Source organism: Rhineura floridana, chromosome 6 (assembly GCF_030035675.1).
Source record: "Rhineura floridana isolate rRhiFlo1 chromosome 6, rRhiFlo1.hap2, whole genome shotgun sequence".
In the NCBI taxonomy this organism is placed as follows: domain Eukaryota; kingdom Metazoa; phylum Chordata; class Lepidosauria; order Squamata; family Rhineuridae; genus Rhineura; species Rhineura floridana.
In genome coordinates this window covers 83193083-83217642 of record NC_084485.1, presented here as the reverse complement: position 1 = coordinate 83217642, position 24560 = coordinate 83193083, and the positions used below count along the sequence as shown (strand labels likewise).

The window sequence follows — 24560 nt, the reverse complement described above, 5'->3', positions numbered from 1 at the left end:
TCTTTCTCTCCTTTTTAGGATTACTAGAAAGGGGACAAGGAGTCAAAAGGCTAAGTTCACTGGATGACAAGATTCCACCTAAGTCACCCCGTCCACGGCGTAATATCTGGCTATCACGCAGTCAGTCAGACATCTTCTCACGTAAGCCTTGCCGCAAGATTAATGTTCAGGACCCCTACTACACACCAAGCAAAGGGGCAAATCGGAAAGTAAACCCTTTCAATTCTAGGGAAGACTTGAAAGGAGGAAAGGTCAAATTTTTTGATTTGCCAAGCAAATCTGTGATATCACTTGTATTCGAATTGCACTCCCCAGAGGCGGGAGGATATCTGAAGATGAACCAGCCCCCATTCAGGCAGACCTATAGCACTGACTGGCAGGATTCCTCTTTCCTTCCTGGGAGAAGGAGCAGATCACTTCCAGTCTCCCCTGAATTTGTCCATAAAGATTATAGTACATTTGGGGATCTCTCTTCAACCATTAGTAGGTGTGATCCCAGCCAGCTGGGGGCTGAGGTGCGGCAGAAGCTACTGAGCAGCAGTAAATATGGAGTGTCTGAGATTCCTCCTTTTCAGGCCAAACATCACAGGCATGAGTCTCCTCCTCCTCCCCTGCAAGAGGAAGAGATGGACTATTCTGATGGACTGGAGCCACAGGACAAAAATGGATACTGTCCTGTAAATTTAGCTGAGGAGCTTGGACAGCCCACAGGGCAAGCCCTGCAAGATCCCCAAAATGTGGATAGTATCTTGATACAGAATTCAGAAAATAGATCCTCAGAGATGTTTATGAGCTGTATCACCTCCGAAGATATGGAAGTAGAAGATGAAACTCAAAGGAACATGCCTTCCACTACGTTGGAGTCTTCCAAACTGTTGTTCAGTGTTAACCCTTCCTCACAGCCAGACAGAGAAGCCTCTCTTTTTGAGGCAGTGGATAGTGACATCTCAAATCTTGTTTCTCTGCCATCTTCAAATGCACCAGCACCAGTAAGCGAGCAATCAAAATGTGATATTTAAAGTTCTGCCATAATACCATGGTGACATACTCCTCACTTCTTTGGTTTTAATTTCCTACATCAGAACATTCTCGCAAAGTGTAGCAACCAGACCGGTCCATTTGGAGGTTCCAAAATGTATTTGGAGACACAGGAGTGTCAAAGTGTGTGAGATAATAATCCCTTAGCTTGCTTCAGTAGACAGCTACTGCCACATCTCCATGAGATGCCTGGATCAATGTGGGGCCATAATTACGGGATCCTGGGCTTAACTCTACTTAGAAACTATTTTTCTGTGAGTGTGTGTACATGTTTTAGATCTCACTGAACGAATTATTCCAAACTTAGCAGTATCCTTTAAAAAAATCTGGATCTTTCACACACTCTCTCTCTCTCTGGAAATTGCTGAGCCAGTGTAATGACTGCATGAGTATAAAAGATTTGAAATTGGCAGTGCTGTGACACCCTAGTTAGATAACAGAGGTATAGGAAGCTACCATCTTATTACAAGTTTGAGTTTAAAGCCAGTACTATGAACCTGTCATTATGTCTTGGCTTGAAACTCAAAGTTTCCTTAAACAAGACTTGACTTGACTGCACTAGCTAAGCTTCTTCCAATCCAGTTTTGAAGGTGTTTCTTTAACTATTACTTATTTGGTCACGCTTGAAATCCTGAGCAAGAGAGAAGTCCATCTCATTTTCATTCAGCAATAATGGTTGCTGCTGTCCAACCAAATCCCTATTCGATAAATTTGAAGTGTTCAGTGCACAAAGAGGATGAACAGCTGTGTTTGCAATTCTTTACTATTACTATTCCTTTTAAATTGTAGAAGGAATTAAGCATATGGCCATCCAAGTATTTGACATGGGAGCTCTTGAAAGTAAACCAGCCCCTCCCCAGCAACATAGTCTTAAAATCCAGCTCTGTATGCCACTCTTCAGTCAGTCTCTCCATGTGGGTTACTCACACACTCTGAGCAGATGTGTGGGTATATGGAAATGTGATCTGTATTTACATTTTGCATAACTTCTCCATTTACCTCACCTGAGATTTGCCCATTGCAAGAGAGATGCTTGCTTGTTAGACTCTGACTTTAGCTGCAAAAGTAGTATATCCAGTCCATTCTAGCCTCTTTGATTATTAAGTCCAGCATTGAATGCTCAAAGAAGAGAAGTTAGTATGGACTGAGTAAGAGGAACTGGAGTCTCAAGTCTTGATTCGAATCCCTTATTTAGTATATTAGGCTAATGAGAACTCCCCTGTGGGGAAGAAATAAAAAGTAGTGCTGACTCTTGATGTGTGTAAATTTTCTCTCCTATTCACCCCCTCAAAAAGGAACTATAGAAAGGATGAAAATCCACAAAAAGTACCATGCAATAACTTGGGGATCTTGAAATCTTGAAAAATAGGTAACAGCCTCTTGCCTAAGAATTATGTGTTACAAACTTGACAGCAGCAAAATCTCTTTGCAATCTGTGCTTATTTATATAAGTGTCCTTCCAGAGATTTTGTCTTTTAAACAAGGAACTATGGTTATCCTCATTATCCATTTTAACTTGGATTTCTAGCTCTTTCAATCCAGCTCTTTCAATCTGTTGCCCTTTTCAGGATCAACCAGAAAGAATCCCCATAGCTATTATCTACACGTACCTTTTTTATTTAGAGAGTGAAAAACAAATGTAATACCAGCTCACTTCAGATTAGATGCTTTGAGGCACACTTTGGGTATGGTGTAATTTTGTTTCCCCAAGGCAGAAGCATTTCCTCTTGATTGGTGCATGAATAATGAAAAACAGAGCATTTGGGTTTGCTTTAGAAGTTATGAAAGGGGTCCGCACTTTGCCTATTCTGGTCTATGACTTGATGTGTGGGCTCCGATAACCCTGGAGCCTTTAGATGTTTTACTTGTGCTCTTACTGTTTGTGAAGATCTGAACAAGTGGCCTGTCTGATCTTATTCCCCCAGTATGTTTTTCCTGGTCTTATGCAATCTTTCTGCAAGCACCCTCTCAGAAGTGGTAGTCTTTCTTGGAAGTTGTGGTAGAGGGTTATTTATATAGCTACTTTGCTTTTTTAATAGAATGCTGGTATAAGGCTCTAGTCTCTTATCCTGGTACAGAAAGTATGAAGTCTTCCCAGCCCAAACTGTACTGGAAAGGAGTTGTCTTTGAAAGAGCATATGTAAAAGCCAATTCCTTTGTCATTGCGTGGCTAAAATTAAATTATACTATCCACTGTGCAACATGTAAGAACCCATGGCCTTCTGGCTATGCAGTCTAAAAGCCAGTATTGCCGAGCAGTTGTTGGCCATTAGCTGTACTCAATACTGAATGTGACCAGACAAATGCAATGCTTTGTACAAATACAATAGTGAGTTGTTTTATTTTTATCATGTTTTTGATTTGCTGACAGAAGCATCTTGCTTTTTTTATAAACCACCTGCAGACCCATCTAATATCCCCAATCTGTTTTTAATTCACTCAATCTTTCTAGAATACATTATTAAGCACGTTAGCAGCAATACTTGTGGATGATTGGTGAAAGATGACTGTGTATAAATGTTTGTAACAAATTGCTACCCCAACAGAAGACAGGGGTGTGATAGGCTTACTCTTCGTTGCTGTATCTTGTCCAAGAACACTGGTATTTCTTGCCAGCTTAACTACAGACACTTGAATAATTCCTCTTTGCACTTAATGCTGCTGTTTATACTGCATGTCACTACATTTCTATGCAAAAATAACCTTTGGGGACAGCCAAATATTTGATTACGGTTTCCAGATCTTTGCAAGATCTATTTTCATATTTATGAAGGAATTTTATGTCTTAATATTTGCAGTCTGTACATAGCTAAACTTTTGTCATTAAATCTTAGGAAAAAAGTTTGTAGCCTGTGTATAATTTACCACTGCCAGAAAAGAAACTTTGCAAAACATTTTTTCTAAAACTGCAGATATTTATGAATGTGTAAAGAAGGCAAATACTGTTTTTTATGTTTTATTTGGTCTGACTCTTTTCTTGAGCTACAGAAGCATTGTTTTACTGGAACTGAAATAAGTAACCAAAGATGAATCTAGTTTAAAGTGTTTGAATATGTTTTGTCAGTTTTTGTAATCTGTTTCCTAATTTGCTTTCAGAATAAAAAATAAATTTACTTTTGTTGTTGAAAAGACAAAGCTAAAGGAGAATGCAATACATAGTACTAAATAGTCTCTGAAATATACCCATTGGCAAGTGGATGTTTAAAATCAAGGATTTCAGTATTTGCAGGCTCATCTCTGTGTGTGACAACTTCATCTATTACAAACAATAATATTTTAAGGGATATGATAGGTTTCTTCTTTGATAAATGTTCTGATTTGGTGAGGAGTCCTTTTATAGCAGTTTCTTCACCTATTTCAGGATTCCATGTTTTCATGCAACAAACAGTTGTGAGGGATCCAGATTTGTTTTCTTTAAGAAGCTGTTTCTATAGTAAGACAGCACATTTCCCAAGTACCCAACGATATGCGGCATAGAAAATGCATTCCCTCCCCCGCAGGTAGCAGTCTTTTCTTCTGATCTCATAAAAACTGTGCTAGAACAGACTAAAGGGTCAACATTGTTTCTTCTACAGTGGCCACACATGGACAATAGTCCTCGCCAGGAACTGATATTCAGAGGCTTATTGCCTCTGGCTCTCTTCTGCTATGTCTGTTAGATCAAATACTCCATTAATTTGTCTAATCACATTTTTAAAGTCATCTAACCTAGTACCATCACCACCTTTTATGTCTGCATTTTAAAAGCCAATCACTCAAAAATACTTTTATAGTGGTTGTGAATCAATTGCCAATCATTTACATGGAGTGATCCTGAGTTTTATTGTGATGAGGGGGGAAACTTTCTCTGCCTCTTCATAATTTTATAAATCTGTTATGTCCTGCCTTATCATCCCTCAGCTTAAAAAGCCCTGCATGCTTTTTAGATTTTCCTCCTACAGTTTTGATTGCTCTTTTCCCCCCAGCTTTAATATTCTTTTGAGGACGAGTGACCAGACTATCTATAGTATTGTAATGGCTTTTGAAATTCTGAGTTTTAATTTTCAATCCATTTCCTAATGATTCTTAATTAGTATGGAATCCTCCCTCCCGCACTCCCACCGCTGAATTGAGGATTTCATTGTGATATCTACCAGACTGCAAGATCTTTCTTGGTTAGCCATTACCAGTTCAGGACCCTCAGTGTATTTGGAAGGTTTGAATTTTTTGTCCCAGTGTGCATAACTTTACATTTGTTCATTACAAGATCTGACTGGAACTGTGTAGTCAGCTTGGGCTTTCACTTTCCTGATTAATTTGGTGCAGTCTGCAAATTTAGCCACTACTTTGCTCATCTTACACCACCTCGGTTACAAAGAAGCTGAATACCATTGGTCCTGCTATAGAGCTTTGGGGATCAAAATGGTCTGTTTACACTCAACTTCTATTTCCTGTTGTTTATGCAAACAGCCCCACCATGCCATCCACACCTCCCTAAAGCTTGTTAGTCATGGTCCTCTTACGGCTCAAAGAGGGCCATGACTGACAAGTTTTAGGCAGTCATGGATGACATAGCAGGGCTGTGCCACTTGCCTAACTTCCCTCCAACTGAGTCGTTGCATACTGGGACAGAGAGGGAAGGTTGGGGCAAGGTTGGCGTGCTGCAGATGCGCTGGCAAGAGGTGAAGTCTGGCAAGCTTGTACCACACCAACTGACCTGCCTTGCCCCTTCCCCTCTCCCTCCTGATATGCAGCACCAGCAATTCAGCTGGAGATCAGGTAAAGGTCTGGAACTTTTAAAAAGTCTCTAGTCTTCCTAGAAAAAAATAATAATAAAGCAAAATGTACAGATACTCTTTTAAGCGATTTCTGTGAAATGAACCACCCTGGCTGCTCCTGCCGGTCAGTGTCTTTACCCAACGAGTGAAATCTGAGCAGGGATTGATAAGTGATTTGTTTGGGCAGGGGGTTATAGGAATCCCTGGGGTCCTGAAGAGCTGCTGTTTTGCCCTGTCCTTTGGCATACCTTTCCTGCTGCATCTTTCCTGTGGTAGGCTTGTCTGAGATAATTATATTCCCTAGAACAGGGCTCACCAACCTTTTTGGACTAGTAGGCATATTTTGAATTCTGAAAGCGCTGTGGGTGGACGTTAAAGAATCCCTTCCACAAATGCCAAGTGCAAAATATGAGAAGTTCACAAAGAGGTTTAGGCATGTCTGCTCCTGTGCAGGAGCTGATGTCCAGGGACTCATTAAGAATTCACTGTATAGTTAACTTTACAGTACAATGGTATACATATCTACTTCAGAAGTCTCTCTGTGTTAATGGGGCTTACTTCCAGGTAAGTGGGTATAGGATGGCAGCCTAGGCTTTGGCTTAGAGTTGGCATTGTGGAAAACAGTTTTTTTGTACCTTTAACAGTAGCATCTCCACAATCAGGACCAGCAGGACATAGTTGATTTGCTATGATAAATATGAGGTGGTTTGATGCCCCCCATGACAGCACCTTTGTGACTGGCACCCTCAGTACTGAAAATTTGAAATGTGCTCCCTGGTCCAATCCCTGGTTAGTGATCCCTGCTCTAAGACCGTGGCCATTTGAAGCACAATTTCTTTTTGCACAAGCCATGCTGTTTCTTCTTAAGACTTGTTCTCCTGTGTGCTCTGTTGGAATGTATGAGGTTCAACTCCAACTTGGTGGGTTGAGGCTGCATGGGGTTAATAAGGGTAGCTAGAGCGAGCTAGACCTCTTGCTGGTTGAGGCTATACCTATCCCTTTGATCCTGCCATCTCTTCCCTTCCTGCTAGGCTGATAAGCAAAGGAATGTTGATCTCAGTTCCTTCCCGCCTTTCTCAGTGTTCTCTTTCTCTCAACAGGGGAGCAGCCATCTTTTCTTTGTCTCTCCTCTCAACCAGGATGAGGGCGAGTACTGGGACCAGTGCTCGTTGCTCTAGCATAGCTAGTTAGCTATAGAGCTCTTTCCTATCAAGCATGTACTTCCAGAATAAAGTAGTTTCTTATTTTAAAGCTTAAAGTCTCTGTCTGACTAATTTGCAGGGAAGGTAGAATCTTAACAAAGATTCAAACACACACAGCTCGCTCAATACTCTCCGTTCCGCAGCGCTACGCATCTCAATAGAGAAATTCCAACATGCTCAATTCTACTTTTAATGCTTTCCACTAGTTAGCCTAATGTCTCTTCCAGGTAAACAGCGCTGCTACTTCCTGGTTTCCAGGAGGAAGTCCTTCACTGCTTTCTTCTGTTATGTATGATTGGGATATAGAGTTACTGGATCTGCTAGGGAAAGTTTATAATTGAGCCTGAAAAGGAGAGTGCCAAAAAAAATACTGTTTCCCCCCTAAAACTAGCTTTGACAAAGCTACGTTCTATGTTTAGAAGCTGTCTTTTCACAACAGAAATGTCAACGACCGCTGGACTAGGAGAATGTCTTGGATACTGTGAGTAGCAGGGCTTTATACTAGATCTTCTGTGCCTCAGCCTGATAATCAACAATTGATTATTGTGCTGAGGCACATCCCCTGCACATGGACTTTAATTGCATCAACAAAATACTGCCTCAATATATGCTCCCTGACAATCTCTGATCTGGGAATTAAATCATACAAAAACTGAATAGGTGTAAGGTCCTGTACCAGGCTAAATATCATAGCATTACTTATATCTGGCAGCTGTTTTATCTCTCTATGGTAGTAGCAAGAGAAGTGGTCTCCGTGGTCATTACAGAAATAAGATGCCAGTTCTCATGGTGTTTGTATGAATGAACAGACTAAGATGCTATAAATTCAGGCTTCTCCCAGTACACGTAGGAGGTTCATACTGAAGACAAGTCGCCTGGCCCTATGTACATTAAGGATCTACCCTTAACAAACAAGAAGGGAAATTCTAGTATAAGTAATTTAATTGTGCAGATGTTTAAAAACATAGGCTGCTGCTTCTATATGACGAAGTTGGGTAGAAGCTGTTGCTTTCAATAGTTCTCATCTGGAGTCACAAGTAGGAAGGCTCCTGGCTCTAGCTACTGGCCCAAGCCAACTTCATCTTCTGGCTGTGGGCTTTGGAGGATTTAGAAAACAAACTTTTCACTATCTGAAGGGGCATAGACTTCCCACTGAGGTACACTTTGTTATGGCAGTCTGGCAACCAAGGCCCTTCACTTAAGTCTTTGTGTTCATCATTTTTGAACATATGGACATATGCCATAATGTAACCTGTCATGAAGGCATCAAAGCCAGCCCGGTGAATACCACCCTCTGAACAGCCAGGCACAGGTGCCATTGGGTTCTCTGTGCCAGAAAGGACAATCACTGCAGAAGCACTCTCCAGCTGGACCTTTGGCCCTGATCCTTCAATCCCTGCTACCCTTTCCTGCTGCCCATCTTTGGAAGGTGATAAAGTGATGCCCTCATTTTCTGTGGTACTGGCTTGTTCCTCATCCATCTTGGCATCAGTTGCAGTGTCAGAGCCTAGCTCTCGTTCCACATCCATGGAACTCTCCTCATTACTGGATACAGTTTCTATACCCACACAGTCTACAGTAGGAGCAAGCATGGTGCTGAGACATGACTGCTTTGATGGGGGACCATCCTCCATATTCCAAGACACTGCTCCATCCTTCTCAGGACTTCCCAATTCAGGTTCTTTTAGGGGTTCTACAAAATTCTTCCAACGCTTCCATTTCTGTTTCCTTTTCTTCCGCTTGTCCTCTTTGTGGTTCTCATCTTCATTAATTATAAGGTCAATATTGTGAGACTGCAAACACTTTAGCCCATCTGGGCACCAGCCATAGGCCTGTAAGGAAGGTTGAGAACCATTAACATGATTGAGAAACTATTATCGCCATTGGAATTTAAGTTACTCTAGAGCAGCTTCCAACGTTAACCCCTGAACATTTCTCATGATTGGAATCATACCATGCCGATTTCCTAGAAAATATTCTGGGTCATCTAGGTCTCATGTCCTGCTTATAGACTTCCCATAGGCTTCTGGCTGGCCACTATGGGAACAGAATGCTGGACTAGATGGGCCTTTAACCTGATCCAGCAGGGCTCTTCCCCTAGTAAGCTCCCAGATACCCCTAACTCTCTATTTTGACCAGAGGACTGCAAAGTGAGGCACCATCCTTTAAAATTCTCCATAGAATCAGGATAAACATTTACCTCCCACTACAGTACAGATTTCCTGGAAGAGATCAAGCAAACATCCTGTTTCTCATCCTAGATAGCCTATCCACACAGTCTATCTGAAAATAGCCAGCCCACTGAAGAGTTATCTACTATTTACTTTCACAAGCTTTTAAGGTCCTATATGCTGTAAAAGGCAAAGAAAAGTGATACTTACAGAAAATGTCTGACAGATGGTGACTTTGTTTGCAGGGTCAAGCCCAGCTTGGCTGGCATCTGACAGAGAGCAGAAGCGGTAATCAATGTAGGAAGCTATACTAGCAGGGTAGTTGCAGAATTCTATAATGAGATACTGCTTTTTGGAGATCTTCAGCCTGTAATTCTCTCGCTTGCTGCAAGACAAGAACTGCATTAAAATCTGGGTAAGAGCCTAGATCACAGCAAGGAAATCAGCTGCTTTCAGGATGGGCTCTTTTTCCCTGTACTCACAGAAAAATCTAGGGACAGCCCTTCACATGTAGAAAAAAGGAACTACAGAAGACACACAAATGCTATGCAATCTCTAAAAGGCAATACTATCAGCATAACTTTATATTCCCTGGACTGCCAAATACCTGACATACAGTTACAGGGTGTCAGCATCTCCCCAACATGTCCTCTCAGCAGTAGGCAAACCTCTCCTTTAATGATTACATGAAGGGAGGAGAGAGATGAGGAGGAAACATAGTAATCAGTCCTGAAAACCTGAGGAGCAGTTTGGCCAGAGTCCCACAAACGTGATCACCACCAGCAGCCACTAATTTTTTCTTGGTGACCACCTGCCAATTGCCAAACACAACATGAAAGACTCCACCCCTTCATTTTCCTGCCACAGAAAATTGAGGCAGGAACAATCTCCCACCATACTTTTCTGATATATGCACAGAATTTGAGGAAGGATTGTCTTTTGCCTCATGCCATACTTGGAAGACACTGAAAACCAGTGAGAATCCTCTCTGCTGCAGTTTACTGTTTTCAAAGCCCAGGGAGCAACTGACCCTTCCTCTCTTGAGTCCTCTGCATGTGACAGAGGAGTGGGGTTGGTAGCTACCCATTATTTATAGTCACCAGTAAGGCCAGTCAAATTTTTGTAAATCAGATTTAAGCAAAAGGCTTCACCCAGAATCCAGTCCCTTGTAGCAAAAAGGTTTCAGTCGCCTGAACATATAGCTCCCATTGTTGCCCAAAAAGCCAAATGAGGTTGTGGCTGCTGAAGAAATCCTACTTTTCGCAACACTCAACATTAAGATAAAACTTAGAAGGCATTTCTGCTAGAGCAGAACTTGAGAAAAGTTGTAGGCATGTAAAGTGCATGCATGTGAAGCATAGTAAACCATTTGGGTTGGGGGAGTAGGAGCTGCCAGAGGCAAAATACAAAAGAATCCCAACTGCTACTCATGCAATTGTAGGGTTATTCCTAGTTAGTTTAAACAGTATTTGTCCAAGATAAACACAGAACAGTCTATATAGAAAATGAAAAAACCTTCTGTAGTCTAGTCACTAACTTGAGGTGGTATTCTTACTACTTGTCCTCTATCCATTCATGTGGAAATCTGAGTCTGTTCCTGTAAAAGTAGAAGCCAAGGAGCAGCTTGAAGGCAGCAGTTGTCTTCTTACTTAAAGCCCAGGGGTGCCATCCAATTATGTTTCTCTGCATGCACAAGGATTCCCCTTCCACACCCTAAAAATCTGGTCCAGAGGCTCTTCTCAACCCTTGAAGAGATTTGGAGGGCACACAGAGGGCTGCAGGGGGGAGGGGAAGGAAAAGCTCCACTGAATGAGCAGGCAAATGCCTCCTTGTGCTACACTGGTTTAACCCAGGTAGCATGCCATCACATGTATTGGGCCATCTAGTGTCCAAAGGCAAGAATGTACTGAAGTCAAGACCTGGGTTGCTCCAGCCCCCCCCCCATTCATTCCTGCCTTTGTCCAAGGCTGTTTCTTCTTCCTACAGTATGTATGTAGTTTGTAGTTTGTGTGTGAGAGAGGGCATTTTCAGTGGCGGCCCCCACTCTCTGGAACTCCCTCCCGTATGATCTTCGGCATGCCCCTTCCCTGAATGTATTCCGCAAAGCCTTGAAGACCTGGCTCTTCAGACAGGCCTTTGGGACTTCCGGGGAGGGTTAATTTTTTAGGACTAATCGCCTATTACTCTGAACTGCTATTGTTCTTTATTTATAGTTTTACTGTTATATGTATTTTATGTGTATTTTATTATGATGCATTTATTGCAACTAAATTATACGTCGCCTAGAGTGGCCATCGGCCAGATAGGCGGCTTATAAATTAAATTATTATTATTATTATTGTGTGTTGTTGGGGTGTTGTTTTTTAATCTGTTCTTGTTTCATAGGTGTCTTGTTTGACTAGGGAGTTTTAACAATTGAGTCCATCGTCACCTTCCCTTTTAGGTTGCCAGCTTGTGGCTGTGACTAGCAAGCCTCTCCCTTTGTTTAAAGTTAACTGATTATTTCACACACCCCTTTTAGGTTGCCGGCTCGTGGCTGCGCCTGGTAAACCTCTCTCGTTTTCTCTTTTACAGATACTCTGTGTGGGGCTCACACTTGCAGCCCCACAGATCCTACCTCCCCCATCTTAAATGGGGTCTTTTTACATTTTTATTTTTGACCTTGAGCTCATGGCCGAGAGCCTAATTTCCCCCCCACTGGTTGAGAGCTTGCAGCTGCAGCTTCATCAGGTGCCTTTTGACCACTGCGTGTGGTCGCCTTGGGCTTCTCGGGCTCACAGTGGTGGGTCCAACCTCTCCCCTTGCTGGTGTGGAGCTCACAGCTGCGGCTCCAACTGGTGGACACACATTTTAAGGTTTTTCAGGCTCCCGGCTGCAGGCCCGATTCATCCCTTGCTGGTTTGGAGTTTGTGGCAGCGGCTCCAAATGGTGGCTTTTGACCACAGCTTGTGGTCTCGGTGGCACTCCCTGCTGGCTCTGTCTGACGGGGCCTCACGGCTGTGGCCCATTTAGCCGCTCTTGCTCACCGCTTTACTTCGGGGAATTGCGGCTGCTGCCCAACTCCTGAGGCCTCTCCATTAGCTGTACAGTGCTTGGGGCTTCGCTCCTCCTGTCGGGCTGCCATTTCCTCCCACCTTTCAGTGGCTGCCATTTTGTCCATCCTTTTTCTTTCGCCACCCACCCATCATTTTGGGTGATTTTTCCCGCTCTTTTTGTTGTTTAGCCTGCTATATGCTCCTTTCTTCATTTGTTCTCTATTTTGTTCCCTACCCTTTTCCTACTTCGGCCGAAGGCAGGGAGGGTATAGCTTGTCTCATTCTAGATATTTATATTTTAAAAATGGAGACAAGAAGAATTTGAAAGTGCATTTGAGCTGTACTGCATACTCCTACCGTGTGCGTGTACCTGAGCTCCTACTTTATTGTACTCAGCACTAGAAGTGCACTTGGAGCTGTACCGCTCCCCTCATCTGTGGGCGTTTACCCATGCTCCCTATTCACACCGCACCCCTCTTCCAGTGTGTGTGTGTGTGTTTGACACCGCACCCCTCGCTCATGTGCATGTATAACATGGCAGATCAAGCACCAGCGGTAGGCCAGGCGCCAGTGGCAGAACAGCAGTGCTCAGTCTCTGCCACGCCTCAGCACAAGTCTACTAGGCACAAGGCTTTTAAGCACCACTCCAAAGCTCTGGTCAAAATTAAACGCACCTACCCAGCTGGCCACTAAACTAGCACGATATTTATCTTTTCCAACCTCACCGGAAGTCCCCTCTACCTCAGCCACTGTTATAGGGCAGGAGACTGGTCAAGAGAGATGAACAGCCCTCTTTCACTCACCTGCAGGGTCATCAGGGGAGGGCTTCGAAGGCTTTCCTACTCAGACATCCTTGGACCATCAGCCCTCCTCAACGGCTAGTGCCCAAGCTTCTCACCAGACTGATGCACCTGTCTCCTCTCTGCCTCAACAGGTGCAGCCAATGACTCTGGACCCTCAGATGGGCACACATGTTCCTCTGCTGGGGTTGCAGCTGACTCCAGAATTTGTCTCTCAGCTGAAGGATGCCCTGTTGGGTTCGTTTTCACAAGCAGTCGCTGCCACTTGGTGAGTCCTTTGGACCAATCTGTGCCAGCCTCTCGGGGATCGGCTCGTACGCAACCTCACACCAACTCTACTGTGTATCACTGCTGTCCAGATCAAGATCAAGCAGGCTCACCGAATCCCTTCGATGTTACCAGAGACAGAATTGGGGGCGAGGTGACAGAGTCAGGACCACTCAAGTCTGAGGAAGATGAGTGGAGTGGTGAATCAGATATGGAGCTGGATACCTCTTACCACCAGTTTGACTCGTCAGACTACTTTCCACTGTTTTGCAGAACACTGGAAACTCTGGGTCTCCAATCCTCACAGATCGAACCAACCCCTCCCCCAGTGAAGGGGGTCAGGGTTCTGAGAACCCCCAGATCGTGAGATCATTTTCTTCCTGTTGCAGACCCCATTGATAAGCTGGCTAAGGAGGAATGGGCTCAACTCCTGCATGCTCGATGATTTTCAGCCCTGGCTAACAAACACTATGCCTTGGCTTCAGACTTTTTGAATCGCCTGAACATTCTGCTCGTGGATGAGCCAATTTCAAGTTTGGTGTCCAGGTCTTTCTTTTGAAAAGAAGGAGACTCCCACCTCAAGGACCCATCTGAAGGAAGACTCGACTTTACACTTTGTAAAAATCATGAGGCAACTGACTATTCCATCCAGACTTTTTGCGCAACTCTGATTTTTACCAGAGCCTCCATGATGTGGCTGGACTAACTTCTCAATGAATCCAGTCCTGACCCCACCAAACTCAGAAGCGTTCCTGTGAAACTTCACAAGTCAGCTGCGTTTGTGGCCAATGCCACCCTGGACATGACTCAGTTTGTAGCACGGGCTCTGGCGGCCAAAGTAGTTGCACGGAGGACACTCTGGCTCCGGCATTGGGATGCAGATACCATGGCCAGAGTCAATCTCTCTACGGCTCAGTATACAGGGAAAATGCTTTTTGGGGAAGAGGCCCTGAAAGCAGTTTTGGTAGACCCCCAAGGAAAAGTGGAAGCCAGTCTTAGCCACAAACAAAAAGGAGGACGAAGGTCATTTAGGAGATTCACCCCATACCGTCCTTTTCAGCCATTTCAAGGAATGCGGCCTGGTGGGAGAGGCCGCGATTTTCGATTCAACTATTTTCGATCCTCCAAGGGAACTTGCCCAAACAACAATTCCAATCTCAGCACCAGGGGAGACAAGGTGCCTCATCCTCATCATCTGGAAGGGGAACTCGTCAGCGGAGGCAATACTGATGTCATTCCCATTGGTGGCAGATTACTCCATTATGCAAACCAGTGGCTACATTTGACGATGGACTCTTGGGTCAGAGATCTCATATGGCACCGTTACGAAATAAGAGTTTTGGTTAACCCCCCCAAACAGGTTTCTTGCCCACCCTCTGCCTCATTCTCAAGAGAGGCAAAGGATAATAGAGGAAGCCATATGACACCTTCTCGAGATAACGGCCATAGAACCAGTACCACAGGCCGAACGTTATGTGGGGGTATACTCTGTCCTGTTTGGGGTTCCCAAGAGAGATCTTTCGTGGAGGGCGGTGCTAGACCTCAAGTTTCTCAACAGGTTTGTGAAATACCGGTGCTTCAAAATAGAGTCCCTAGCCTCAATCATAGAAGCTCTGCAGGAGGGGGACTTCCTGGCCTCCATTCACATGAAGGAGGTGCATCTCCATGTTCCAATCTGCCCTGCCCACAGATGTTTCCTGAGGTTTGCATTTGGCCAGCAACACTTTTAATATCGGGCCATGCCATTCGGTCTCTCGTTGGTTCTGAGCGCGTTTACCAAGGTGATGGTCATCCTGGTTGCTCATCTCTGGCTCCAGGGGTACATATTTATCTGTATCTGGATGACCTACTGCTCTGGGCAGAATCCAAGGACCAGGCCTTGATTCACGTTCACCTCTTGATCTTCGACATGCTCCCTCCCTGATAGGTTTTCACCAAGCCTTAAAAACCTGGCTATTCAGGCAGGCCTATGGGATTGGGGAGGGTTAGTTTTATGATGTTTTAATTGGAAATTGATTTTAAATTGATTATGATTGTGTTCTGTTTTGCATACTGTATATTATGTATTTTATTATTGTAAGTTGCCTAGAGTGTCCATTAAGCTGGACAGATAGGCGACCAATAAATAAAATTTTATTTATTATTTATTTATTACCGCACCCTTGAAACTCTGATGGACCACGGCTTCTTGGTCAATATCGAAAAGAGTCACCTAGATCCTATGCAATGTTTACAGCACTTGGGAGCTATGCTAGACACAGCTCAGGGCATGGTTGTCCTATCACCAGAGCAGATTCCAAAATCAGGGACATGGCACGACTCCTGATGCATTGCTCGAGGGCGGACGTAATGTTGCTCGCAAAGGCACTGGGCGTTTGCATCCACCGTTCATGTCGTATTGTGGGCTTGTTGTCGTACTTGTCCACTCCAATGGGCCTTATTGCAGTTTCAGTCAGACACTGCCAGTTCCTCACATCGGAAAATTTGTCTACTCCCCTCACTGTGATACTCCTTCCAGTGATGGTCTGCAACTCAGAATCTCCAGAAGGGGACTCCATTCAGAGATCCAGACAGGACTATAATTACAACAGACACCAATCTGAGCAGTTGGGGGGTCCACTGCAACTCCCAATTTGTTCAAGGTACCTGGTCCATGTCGGATAAGGGTCACAACATAAACTGGCTGTAGCTAAGGGCGGCTCATCAGGCCCTTCGTCATTTCCAGCTAGTGTTCCATCTGAGCTACATATTGATCTGAACAGACAACACCTGTGTGAAATTGCACTTGAACTGGCAGGGAGGTACAAGGTCCCAAATCCTCCAGGCGGGGCCGCCCTGATTTTTGACTTGGCCAAGAGTCATCTGATGTCCCTCAGCAGGGTTCTGAATGTCATTGTAGACTGGCTCAGCAGATAGCATGTGATTCCAGAGGAGTGGAAACTACATCCAGCAGTGTTTCATCTCCTCCAACTTTGTTTCGGCAACCTGACAGTGGATCGGTTTGTTTCGAGTCACAGCTTCCCTGGTACTTCTCAAGGTACCTAGAGACAAGAGTGGAGTCCGTAGATGCTCTTCTGACCACTTGGCCGGCCGGCCTCCTGTACACCTTACCTCCTGTTTCCCTCCTGGGCAGAATTTTGAGGAAGCTTTGACGTGAACGGACTCAAATGGTGCTTCTGGTCTTGCCGCCATGGTTCTCAGACCTGCTTTCCTTATTAATAGCAGATTCTTGGAGGCTGCCAGCGTGACCAGATCTTCTCTCGCAGGGATCGATCTGGCACCTAGATCCTGACAGGTTGCGTCTGACAGCTTGGTGTTTGAGGGGACACACAGGTGTATAGCCAAAGGTTATTGATACCATTCTGGCATCTAGATCTACCAGAGTACATGGTCTGCTTTTTCCAACTGATGTGCTTCCCAGGCTCTTCAACCTTTGCAAGTGTCCAATAAGTCTCACAGTTTCTTCAAAGAGGTCAGAAGATGGGTTTGAAAGCCAACACTTTGCATCACACTTATGGAGCTCGATCCCGTGCGCCGTGGATACAGTGGATGAACCAGAGTTGGCCAGTTGCACGCCGGTAAGTTGGGATCGGTTTCAGCTTCTCCCTTCTGAGGAAGTGGACAAGGTGCTTTCGTCTGTGAAGCCTACCACTTGCCTTACTGATCCTTGCCCTTCGTGGCTCCTTATGAGCTACAGAGAGAAATTGGGCGAGGGGATCAAAGCGGTGGTAAACGCATCCTTGAAAGAGGGTGTGATGCCATCAGCCTTCAAGGAGGCAATTGTAAAGCCCATCCTAAAGAAGCCCTCCTTGGATCCCCAAGTTTTCAATAACTTCCGCCCAATTTCGAACCTACCATTTTTGGGCAAGGTCATTGAGCGAGTGGTGGCCAACCAGTTGTCAGCACACTTGGATGAAACGGATTACTTGGATCCATACCAATCGGGTTTCAGGACTGGTCACGGAACTGAAACAGCCTTGGTCACTCTGGTAGATGATTTGAGGAGGGCATTAGATAGGGGAGAATTCACCTTTCTTGTCCTCCTCGATCTCTCAGTGGCTTTTGATACTGTCGACCACAGTATCCTTTTACTTCGCCTGGAGGGATTGGGAATTGGAGGCACTGTATTACAGTGGTTCCGTTCCTTTCTCTCCGACAGGTACCAACAGGTAGCGTTGGGGGAGGAGGTATCAGACCCTTGGCCTCTCAGTTGTGGTATGCCACAGGGTTCTATCCTCTCTCCCATGCTATTTAACATTTATATGAAGCCGCTGGGGACAATCATTAGGAGATTTGGGCTGCAGTGTCACCAATATGCAGATGACACTCAGCTCTATCTCTCGTTTAAATCTTCGCCAGAGTTGGCTGTGGAGACCTTGTCCAAGTGCCTGGAATCCATGAGTGGATGGATGGGAAGGAACAAGCTGAAGCTAAACCCCGATAAGACCGAGGTGCTGCTTGTGGGGGACAAAAGGAGGTTGGGAGATGTTGACTTGAAGTTCAATGGGGTGAGTCTACCCCTGAAGGACCAGGTCCACAGCCTTGGGGTTGTACTTGATTCCAGGCTGTCCATGGAGGCTCAGATTTCGGCAGTGAGCCGGGCAGCCTGGTATCAACTATACCTCATACGAAGACTGCAACCCTACCTTCCTGTTCATCAGCTCCCACTGGTAGTACACGCCCTGGTCACCTCTCGTTTGGATTACTGTAATGCGCTCTACGTGGGGTTACCCTTGAAAACGGTCTGGAAACTACAACTCATACAAAATGCGGCGGCTCGACTACTTACGAACAGTCGCCGCCGGGATCACATCACACCAGTGTTGTTCGATCTACACTGGCTTCCAGTTGTTTTCCGAGCCCAATTCAAGGTGTTGGTATTAACCTTTAAATCCCTAAACGGTTTCGGCCCAGTTTATCTTACGGAGCGCCTTCAACGCCACCAATTATGCCGCCCGACAAGATCGGCCACACAGGGCCTTCTCTCAATCCCGCCGACAAAAACAGCTAGATTGGCGGGTACTAGAGAGAGGGCATTCTCAGTGGCGGCCCCCACCCTCTGGAACTCCCTTGCACAAGATCTCCGGCATGCCTCTTCCCTAAATGTATTTCGGAAAGCCTTAAAGACCTGGCTCTTTCAACAGGCCTTCGGGATCTCCGGGGAGGGTTAATTGCTATGACTGAAATGCCTCCTGCCCTGTTTTAATATTGTTGTTCCAGCTGTATTGCTTTTATACTGTTTTTATATTGTATTACTGTATTTTGTCATATTGTGTTTTAACGATTTTGTACGTCGCCTAGAGTGGCCATTGGCCAGATAGGCGACACAGAAATTAAATTTATTATTATTATTATCACCAGGCTTCCACTATATCTTCAATTTTGTCTGTTAACCCTTCCAGTATTCCCATGGGCTCACATCCGCTGATTAAACATTTTTTAAAAGGAGCTGATTTCCTTTCTCCAGCAGTCACCATTTTCCATCCTGGAATTTACAGAAAGTGCTGCAAGCACTGCAGCGCCCTCCTTTTGAGCCCCTCAGGGTGCAACTGCTGTCCTTCAAGGTCCTTTTTCTGGTGGCTGTCACTTCGGCAAGAAGAGTGTCACAGTTGGGAGCATTGTCATCAGTCCTCTATCTCTCTGTATTCCATAAGGACTCAGTTGTGTTACATCCTGATGTCATTCCAACCCAAAGTAAGCTCTGTGTTCCACTGCAACCAGAACACTGTACTTCCATCGTTCTGCCCTAATCCCATTCATCCTTTAGAGAAAGCTTGGCATTCTTTAGATGTTTGCAGAGCCCTCAAGCTTTATGTTTCATACCCAGGACATAAGGCTAACAGATTCCTTGTTTGTATCCTTTCACCCAAGAACAATGGGGGGGAGGAGTTACTAAATCCACCTTGTCTTGCTGGTTGCATGCCTGCATTATCCTGGCCTATGAATCGCTCAAGCTTCCGGCGCCTCACAACATTACAGCACACTTGACTAGATCAGCAGCCACTATGGCTGCGTTCGCAACCAATGCACCTCTTGCAGAGCGGCGGTATGGTCTATCCCAGACAACATCTGTTATCTTTTCGGCCCCTTTTGAAGACTTTCCTCTTTCAACAAGCCTTTCAAGTTGAGACCTATCCCAGTCTGCGTCTGAATTGCTTTTTAATGTTGTTTTTTTAAAACAATGTTTTTTAACCCTTTTTTAAAGATTTTTAAAAGCTTTTTTAAAAAAATGTTTTTAAAGTAGTTTTGTATTTTAGGGTCTGTTTTTATGATGTTTTGATGTGTTTTTAGCGCTTCTGTCTGCCGCCCTGGGCTCCTGCTAGGAGGAAGGGCGGGATATAAATAAATAAATAAAATTATTGGGCGTTATAAGATAGACTGCTATGCCTCTGCCAACGCCTCTTTCAGGAGGCGTGTCCTGCAACAGGTTGTTTCTCATATGTAGGCAGCGGGTGGTCCCTCCCTATTAGGGCTGCTTTAGTACATCCCACATGATGGCATGCTACCTGGGGGAAATGGACCATTGGTCTCATCTCAAAGGTGGTTTTCCCAGGTATCGTGCAATCACGGCCCTCCCTGTTGGAGGCTGCCTGGGTATATTGCATTGTATCATCTTTTCATACACATTTTTCTGGTAAGGATATAAAGTTAATACATTTATAATGTGTGAAGTCAAGACCTTGGTGTATATATTCTGGATGTTGTTGCTTCTTCGTTTGGGCAGTTGCCCTTATTTTCCTTGCTGTTGTGCCTGTTGTACTTATTACTGCTGGTCAGATATCTCACTGTGGTCTCATCACAAATGAACTGGAGTGGTGGGGGGCTGGAGCAGCCCAGGTCTTGACGTCAGTACATTCTTGCCTTCAGACGCTAGATGGTGCTATAACTCAGGTGATAGCATGATACCTAGGAAAACCACCTTTCCGGTGAGACCAACAGTCCAATGTCACCCCAGGAATCCTTGTTAGGGTTGTTAGAGGTTTACCAGGCAAGGGATACCTACCACTTTTTGTAGGCATACTCTAGGTAAGAGGCCACAAAGCGTGCCTCAAACTCTGAGGCATACTTGGTGTCATAGATGCCAGCTGGGAACATCTCTGAAAGATCAGCAGTGAATGTGCCCAAGTTGTCAGGCAGGTGAGCATAGAAGCACTGGTACAAAAAGACCAAATCAATTAGGCCATTGTGCAGGATAAGGGGTTTCTTGGCTCGGATCAGTTCCAGGAAAAGAGTACGGACAGTCTGGCTGTGGCTTTCATTTCCCTGTGAGACAGCAGAGAGGGGGTAAAGTTAGCTACTCCATGTCCAGTGTTTGCACTGTTTTCCTCTAGTAGATCTATCCTACAGCTCAGCTATTAAAATACCATAATGCAGTTCTCTGACATTTCATGCAGAACAAATATAATCAGACTAGAGTATAATAAAAGAAATAAAATCTTAACTGGTTCCCTTGCTGTGGCTACCAACTAAAGAACTGACTAAAGAGAACACAGAGAAACCGTTTACTCTACACTCACCATTATCAATAAAATCCCCAATCCTATACAAGGATACCACCACATACTATCAACTGGGAAACTCTTTGGTCCAAACATAACCCACATTGCCCTTTAGTAGTCTGGAATCAGTCTCTTGTACAAGCCACAAGAGGCCTCTCTGCTCAAAAAGATCCTTTTCACCTAATATGTTATAAAGGAATTTTTTCTTCTGAGACATCCTCTGGGCAAGAAGCCCATTTTTCCTGCAGTAGAAGAGGTGATCCATGAATGTGATGCTTCCTGTGTGGACATGGGCAGACAACCCTGCATTATCAAAAGAGATGGGGGACCTACATGGAATTCAGAGCCCAAGAAGCAAAGTGCACCCGTGGTGGTGTTACTGCCTCCCCAGAGCTCAGTGACCTAGCTGAATCTAGGGGAAATGTCTGGATGAAGATGAGCCTAAGTAGTGCTGGGCGGTCATTGCAGGCAGGCATATCATTATTAATATTATGATTATTATTGAATTTATATCCTGCCCTTCCTCCCAAAGGAGCCCAACTGCAGCAAACGCATCAACAACACATTTTAACAACAAAAAACTCTACCCAGTTATGACTATGCTGCTGTGTCAAAAGCCAAGGCATCAGAGGTAAGTGCGAAAGGAAAGATGGATGGCATGGACTCTCTGGAGCCCCCTCTACCCCTTGTTATGACGGTACAGTTCTACAGGCCAAATTCTGCCAATGGATTCATAAGGTCACAACCAAGGTCTTGGGGCTGAACTGGCATCAGACACATAGTTTTCTCTGAGGTGAAGCCCAGGAAGAGGCAGAAAGCTCCATCACCTTCCCCATCTTCTCTGCTAGACAGAGATGAGGCTTTATTCAGCTTAGCTACCAGGGCAGTCAGGCAAAAGGGTGGGACGTTTTCATCCTCCCCCAACTCTGGCCCTGAGAAATGATGTGTTCCCAGGCTTCTTTCTGTGAAGCCAGTTTGTCAGCTCTGTCTGCTATGAGGGGCATAGGCTTGTTCTAGCAAAGAGGAAATCTCCAGCTCTGGTGTTTTCGCTCTTCGGTTGCCACCAGACTGACTCTTCTGTAGAAGTTCCACATAAAAACCCTGCCTTGGTCGATAGCCATGTTGGTGCTGCATCAGTTCACTCCCACTACACTGAAGTGCAAAATGCAAGTGAAGTCATGCCAGTGTTAAGCGTGAAGCCAGTTATTTTCTTATTGTGGTCTCACCAAACTTATCCCTTATAGTAAGGAGTCCCCATACCTTGTCATTGCCCCTGTGATAGGGAATGCCTTGAGAATACTGCTTGTTGAAGTCAAAGCCATGTTGCACCAGGAACTGAACTGACTGTGGTTCAATGATATAATCCTCCATACAGAGCAGGGTCAGGTTGTAGATCTGGGAGAGGTATGTGTTCTCTGACTGTAAACACAAGCCAGGTCAAAAAAATTGAGAACAGCCCAGAAGATGTGTGAACAGTAATATCCTAGAAATCCACAACTCTCTCTTAATTGGTTAAAATCAATGCTGGTCACTTTATGCATCACTTCAGTAAGGCTTCAGTAAGACCCTCCGTGGCGCAGAGTGGTAAGCGGCGGTAACGCAGCCAAAGCTCTGCTCACGGCCGGAGTTCGATTCCAACGGAAGGAGGAAGTCGAATCTCCGGTAAAAGGGGTCGAGGTCCACTCAGCCTTCCATCCATCCGTGGTTGGTAAAATGAGTACCCGGCATATGCTGGGGGGTAAAGAAAGGCCGAGGAAGGAACTGGCAATCCTACCCGATATATACGGTCTGCCCAGTAAACGTCCCAAGACATCACCCTAAGAGTTGGAAACGACTCGCACTATAAGTGTGGTGACACCTTTACCTTTTCAGTAAGGCTTACCTTTAATGTACCATTGGCCTGTAAGCTACAAACTCTTAACTCACCAACAGAATTACCAACATCTTCTGGCTTTCACCCTGCTGAGCACTGTACCTTTTCAGGAAGCTGCTTGAAACAAGCTATGCCTAGAGACAAAATGGAGCGCGTTCTGGCAGCATTGCAAACAGCTTTGTATCGTCCTTCAATACACCTGTGGGAAGAAGCCTCAGTAAGAAGCAAACTCAATCACAGGAAATTTAGACCATTCAACCATGGCTTCCCTACTGACAAGATAGGTCTCACCTTCCCATTCAATTTGGTACCTTCTTCACTACTAAAAAGACAAAGATCTTCCTGAGTTCCAAACTATGTGGGACTGATCCCTGCAGCTGGAATAGTTTCTGCCTTCAAAGGACTGATTACTATGAATGGTCACATTTTAAGCCATCCATCTCACATATAGTTTAAAGCCAATGAACAGCTTCCATTTTGAAAACTGATAGAAGAGTATTCAACCAATGTTGGGGGGGGGGACGGGGACGGACAGACTCCTGAAAGTATGGGCAGGCACTCTACAAGGAATGGAAAATTCAGAAAACAAGAATTAGAACATCACACTTCAGAACGTAAACAGATGGTAGTAGTATGTTACTTACTGATTCAACAAACTCTTCCTTGTTCCAAGCCCGCTAAGCTCCTATGGACAAATATAACAGTTAGATTTCCACTCTCTGGTGAAATGAGTTACGTAAAATAAGTTGTAACTCAGCATTAGAGCTTTACATACAAAAGATTCCAAGTTCAATCCCCAATGTCTCCCATGTATTGCTGGGAAACAATGTCTGAAACCCTGGAGAGCTACCACCAATCAGTGTAGACAATAGCTAGATAGACCAATGTTTGAATCAGTATAACGCAACTTCCTGTGTTCTGAATGTTACCCTCCTCCCCCATAAATACATACAATCTTATCCACAAAGAAGAAAAAGAAAGTGTGCCAGAAACTATAGTACCCAAACTTAAACTCTAATTCAGTTATGCACTTTCCAGAACACCCCTTTTGCCAGTCTGAAATGCTCTAAAAGAAAACTCCACAGGGGAAAAATGCAGTTATTCTCTACAATAGAATAAGCTGGAAAAAGAGCGTCTGCTTTTCCAAGCAAAGGCTGCTGTCCAGCCATCATCCAAGTGACAACCTCATCTTCGCAAGGTACAGTATCCCCTTACACTTTTTGATAAATCACATAGAAGGGCAACTCTACCCACCGTGTCAATAGCTATAAAGCTAGATGTTTTGATGGCCAAGAGCATAGATGGCCAGAGCTCCTTGAAATTATTGTTCTGGACATCAATAACTGGCACTTTCAAGGAAGTCATCGTCACAAGGCTGTTAGGCACAAAAAATAAGTCATACGTTATTTTAAAAATCCAGATATTAATCTTGCTCTTAGGACCAGTGACTAAAAAGTACACACCAACCCACAGATTGTTCCCTGTGCATCACAAGGAATAACAACTCAGAAACGAGAAAAAGGAACAGCTGTTTCATACGGCAGAAAACCCAACAACCTCTGGAATAGTAAATGTTTCACCCCGTTAAAGTTCAAACAGGGCTAGAATGGGAACAGTAAGAAGCTATCAATACAACAGCATCCAAAACGGGTAGCTTGTAGGCGAGATTGGGCCCTACCCCACCACAATTTCCTTGTCTCTGGCCACTACGCCGTTTATGGAATTGCGCATAATCTGCACAAGAAATCCTTGACCTCAATGTCTGGGTAACTCCTCCCAGAAAATATTTACAGAAGACCTTCTCTTACCTCTGGAAACTGACTGCTGCGAGCCAGTTAAAACGCCGCCATCTCCCTCACAGCCAAACCCACCAGCTTCCGGCGCGTCGTGCTCTCTGGGGTCCTTCCTTTACGGGTGG

The 24560-nt window shown here is 44.7% G+C and overlaps 2 protein-coding genes across 7 annotated transcripts in view; one reads left to right on the top strand and one right to left on the bottom strand.

Annotated features, from left to right (window-relative positions):
* Positions 1-4108, top strand: part of TESK2 (testis associated actin remodelling kinase 2) — a 106560-nt gene extending 102452 nt beyond the window's left edge. For 3 of the 5 annotated variants that reach the window (XM_061632763.1, XM_061632764.1, XM_061632762.1), the window contains one exon: positions 19-4107. In XM_061632763.1, coding sequence (XP_061488747.1) covers positions 19-1019 — 1001 coding nt within the window. In that variant the 3' untranslated portion in view covers positions 1020-4107. Of the gene's footprint in view, positions 1-18 lie in introns of all 5 variants that reach the window. The other 2 variants (XM_061632765.1, XM_061632766.1) reach the window with 1 other exon arrangement.
* TOE1 (target of EGR1, exonuclease) lies at positions 4064-24558 on the bottom strand. Of its 2 annotated transcripts, none has more exons than XM_061632768.1 (8): positions 24321-24407; positions 23897-24017; positions 23287-23327; positions 22745-22841; positions 22030-22188; positions 20274-20533; positions 9379-9553; positions 4064-8829 (listed from the first exon to the last, which is right to left on the bottom strand). In XM_061632768.1, exons 1-8 carry the CDS (start codon positions 24371-24373, stop codon positions 8053-8055), a joined length of 1683 nt encoding a protein of 560 aa, XP_061488752.1. In that variant the 5' UTR covers positions 24374-24407; the 3' UTR covers positions 4064-8052. The 2 variants fall into 2 exon arrangements, with proteins under 2 accessions (XP_061488752.1, XP_061488753.1); XM_061632769.1 differs by lacking the exon at positions 24321-24407 and adding an exon at positions 24451-24558 and having other exon boundaries at positions 4065-8829.
* Positions 24559-24560: the final 2 nt, after the last annotated feature.

What these genes read in the sequence shown, in the direction of transcription:
- TOE1 (XM_061632768.1), bottom strand. Translation starts at nt 24,373, where the DNA reads ATGCGCAATTCCATAAACGGCGTAGTGGCCAGAGACAAGGAAATTGTG. An exon ending in GAGTATGCCTACAAAAAGTG is followed by an intron (nt 9,554 to 20,273) that starts GTAGGTATCCCT and finishes CTTGTCTTGCAG; the next exon opens with CAAGCGAGAGAATTACAGGC. An exon ending in CCATCTGTCAGACATTTTCT is followed by an intron (nt 8,830 to 9,378) that starts GTAAGTATCACT and finishes CCTTCCTTACAG; the next exon opens with GCCTATGGCTGGTGCCCAGA.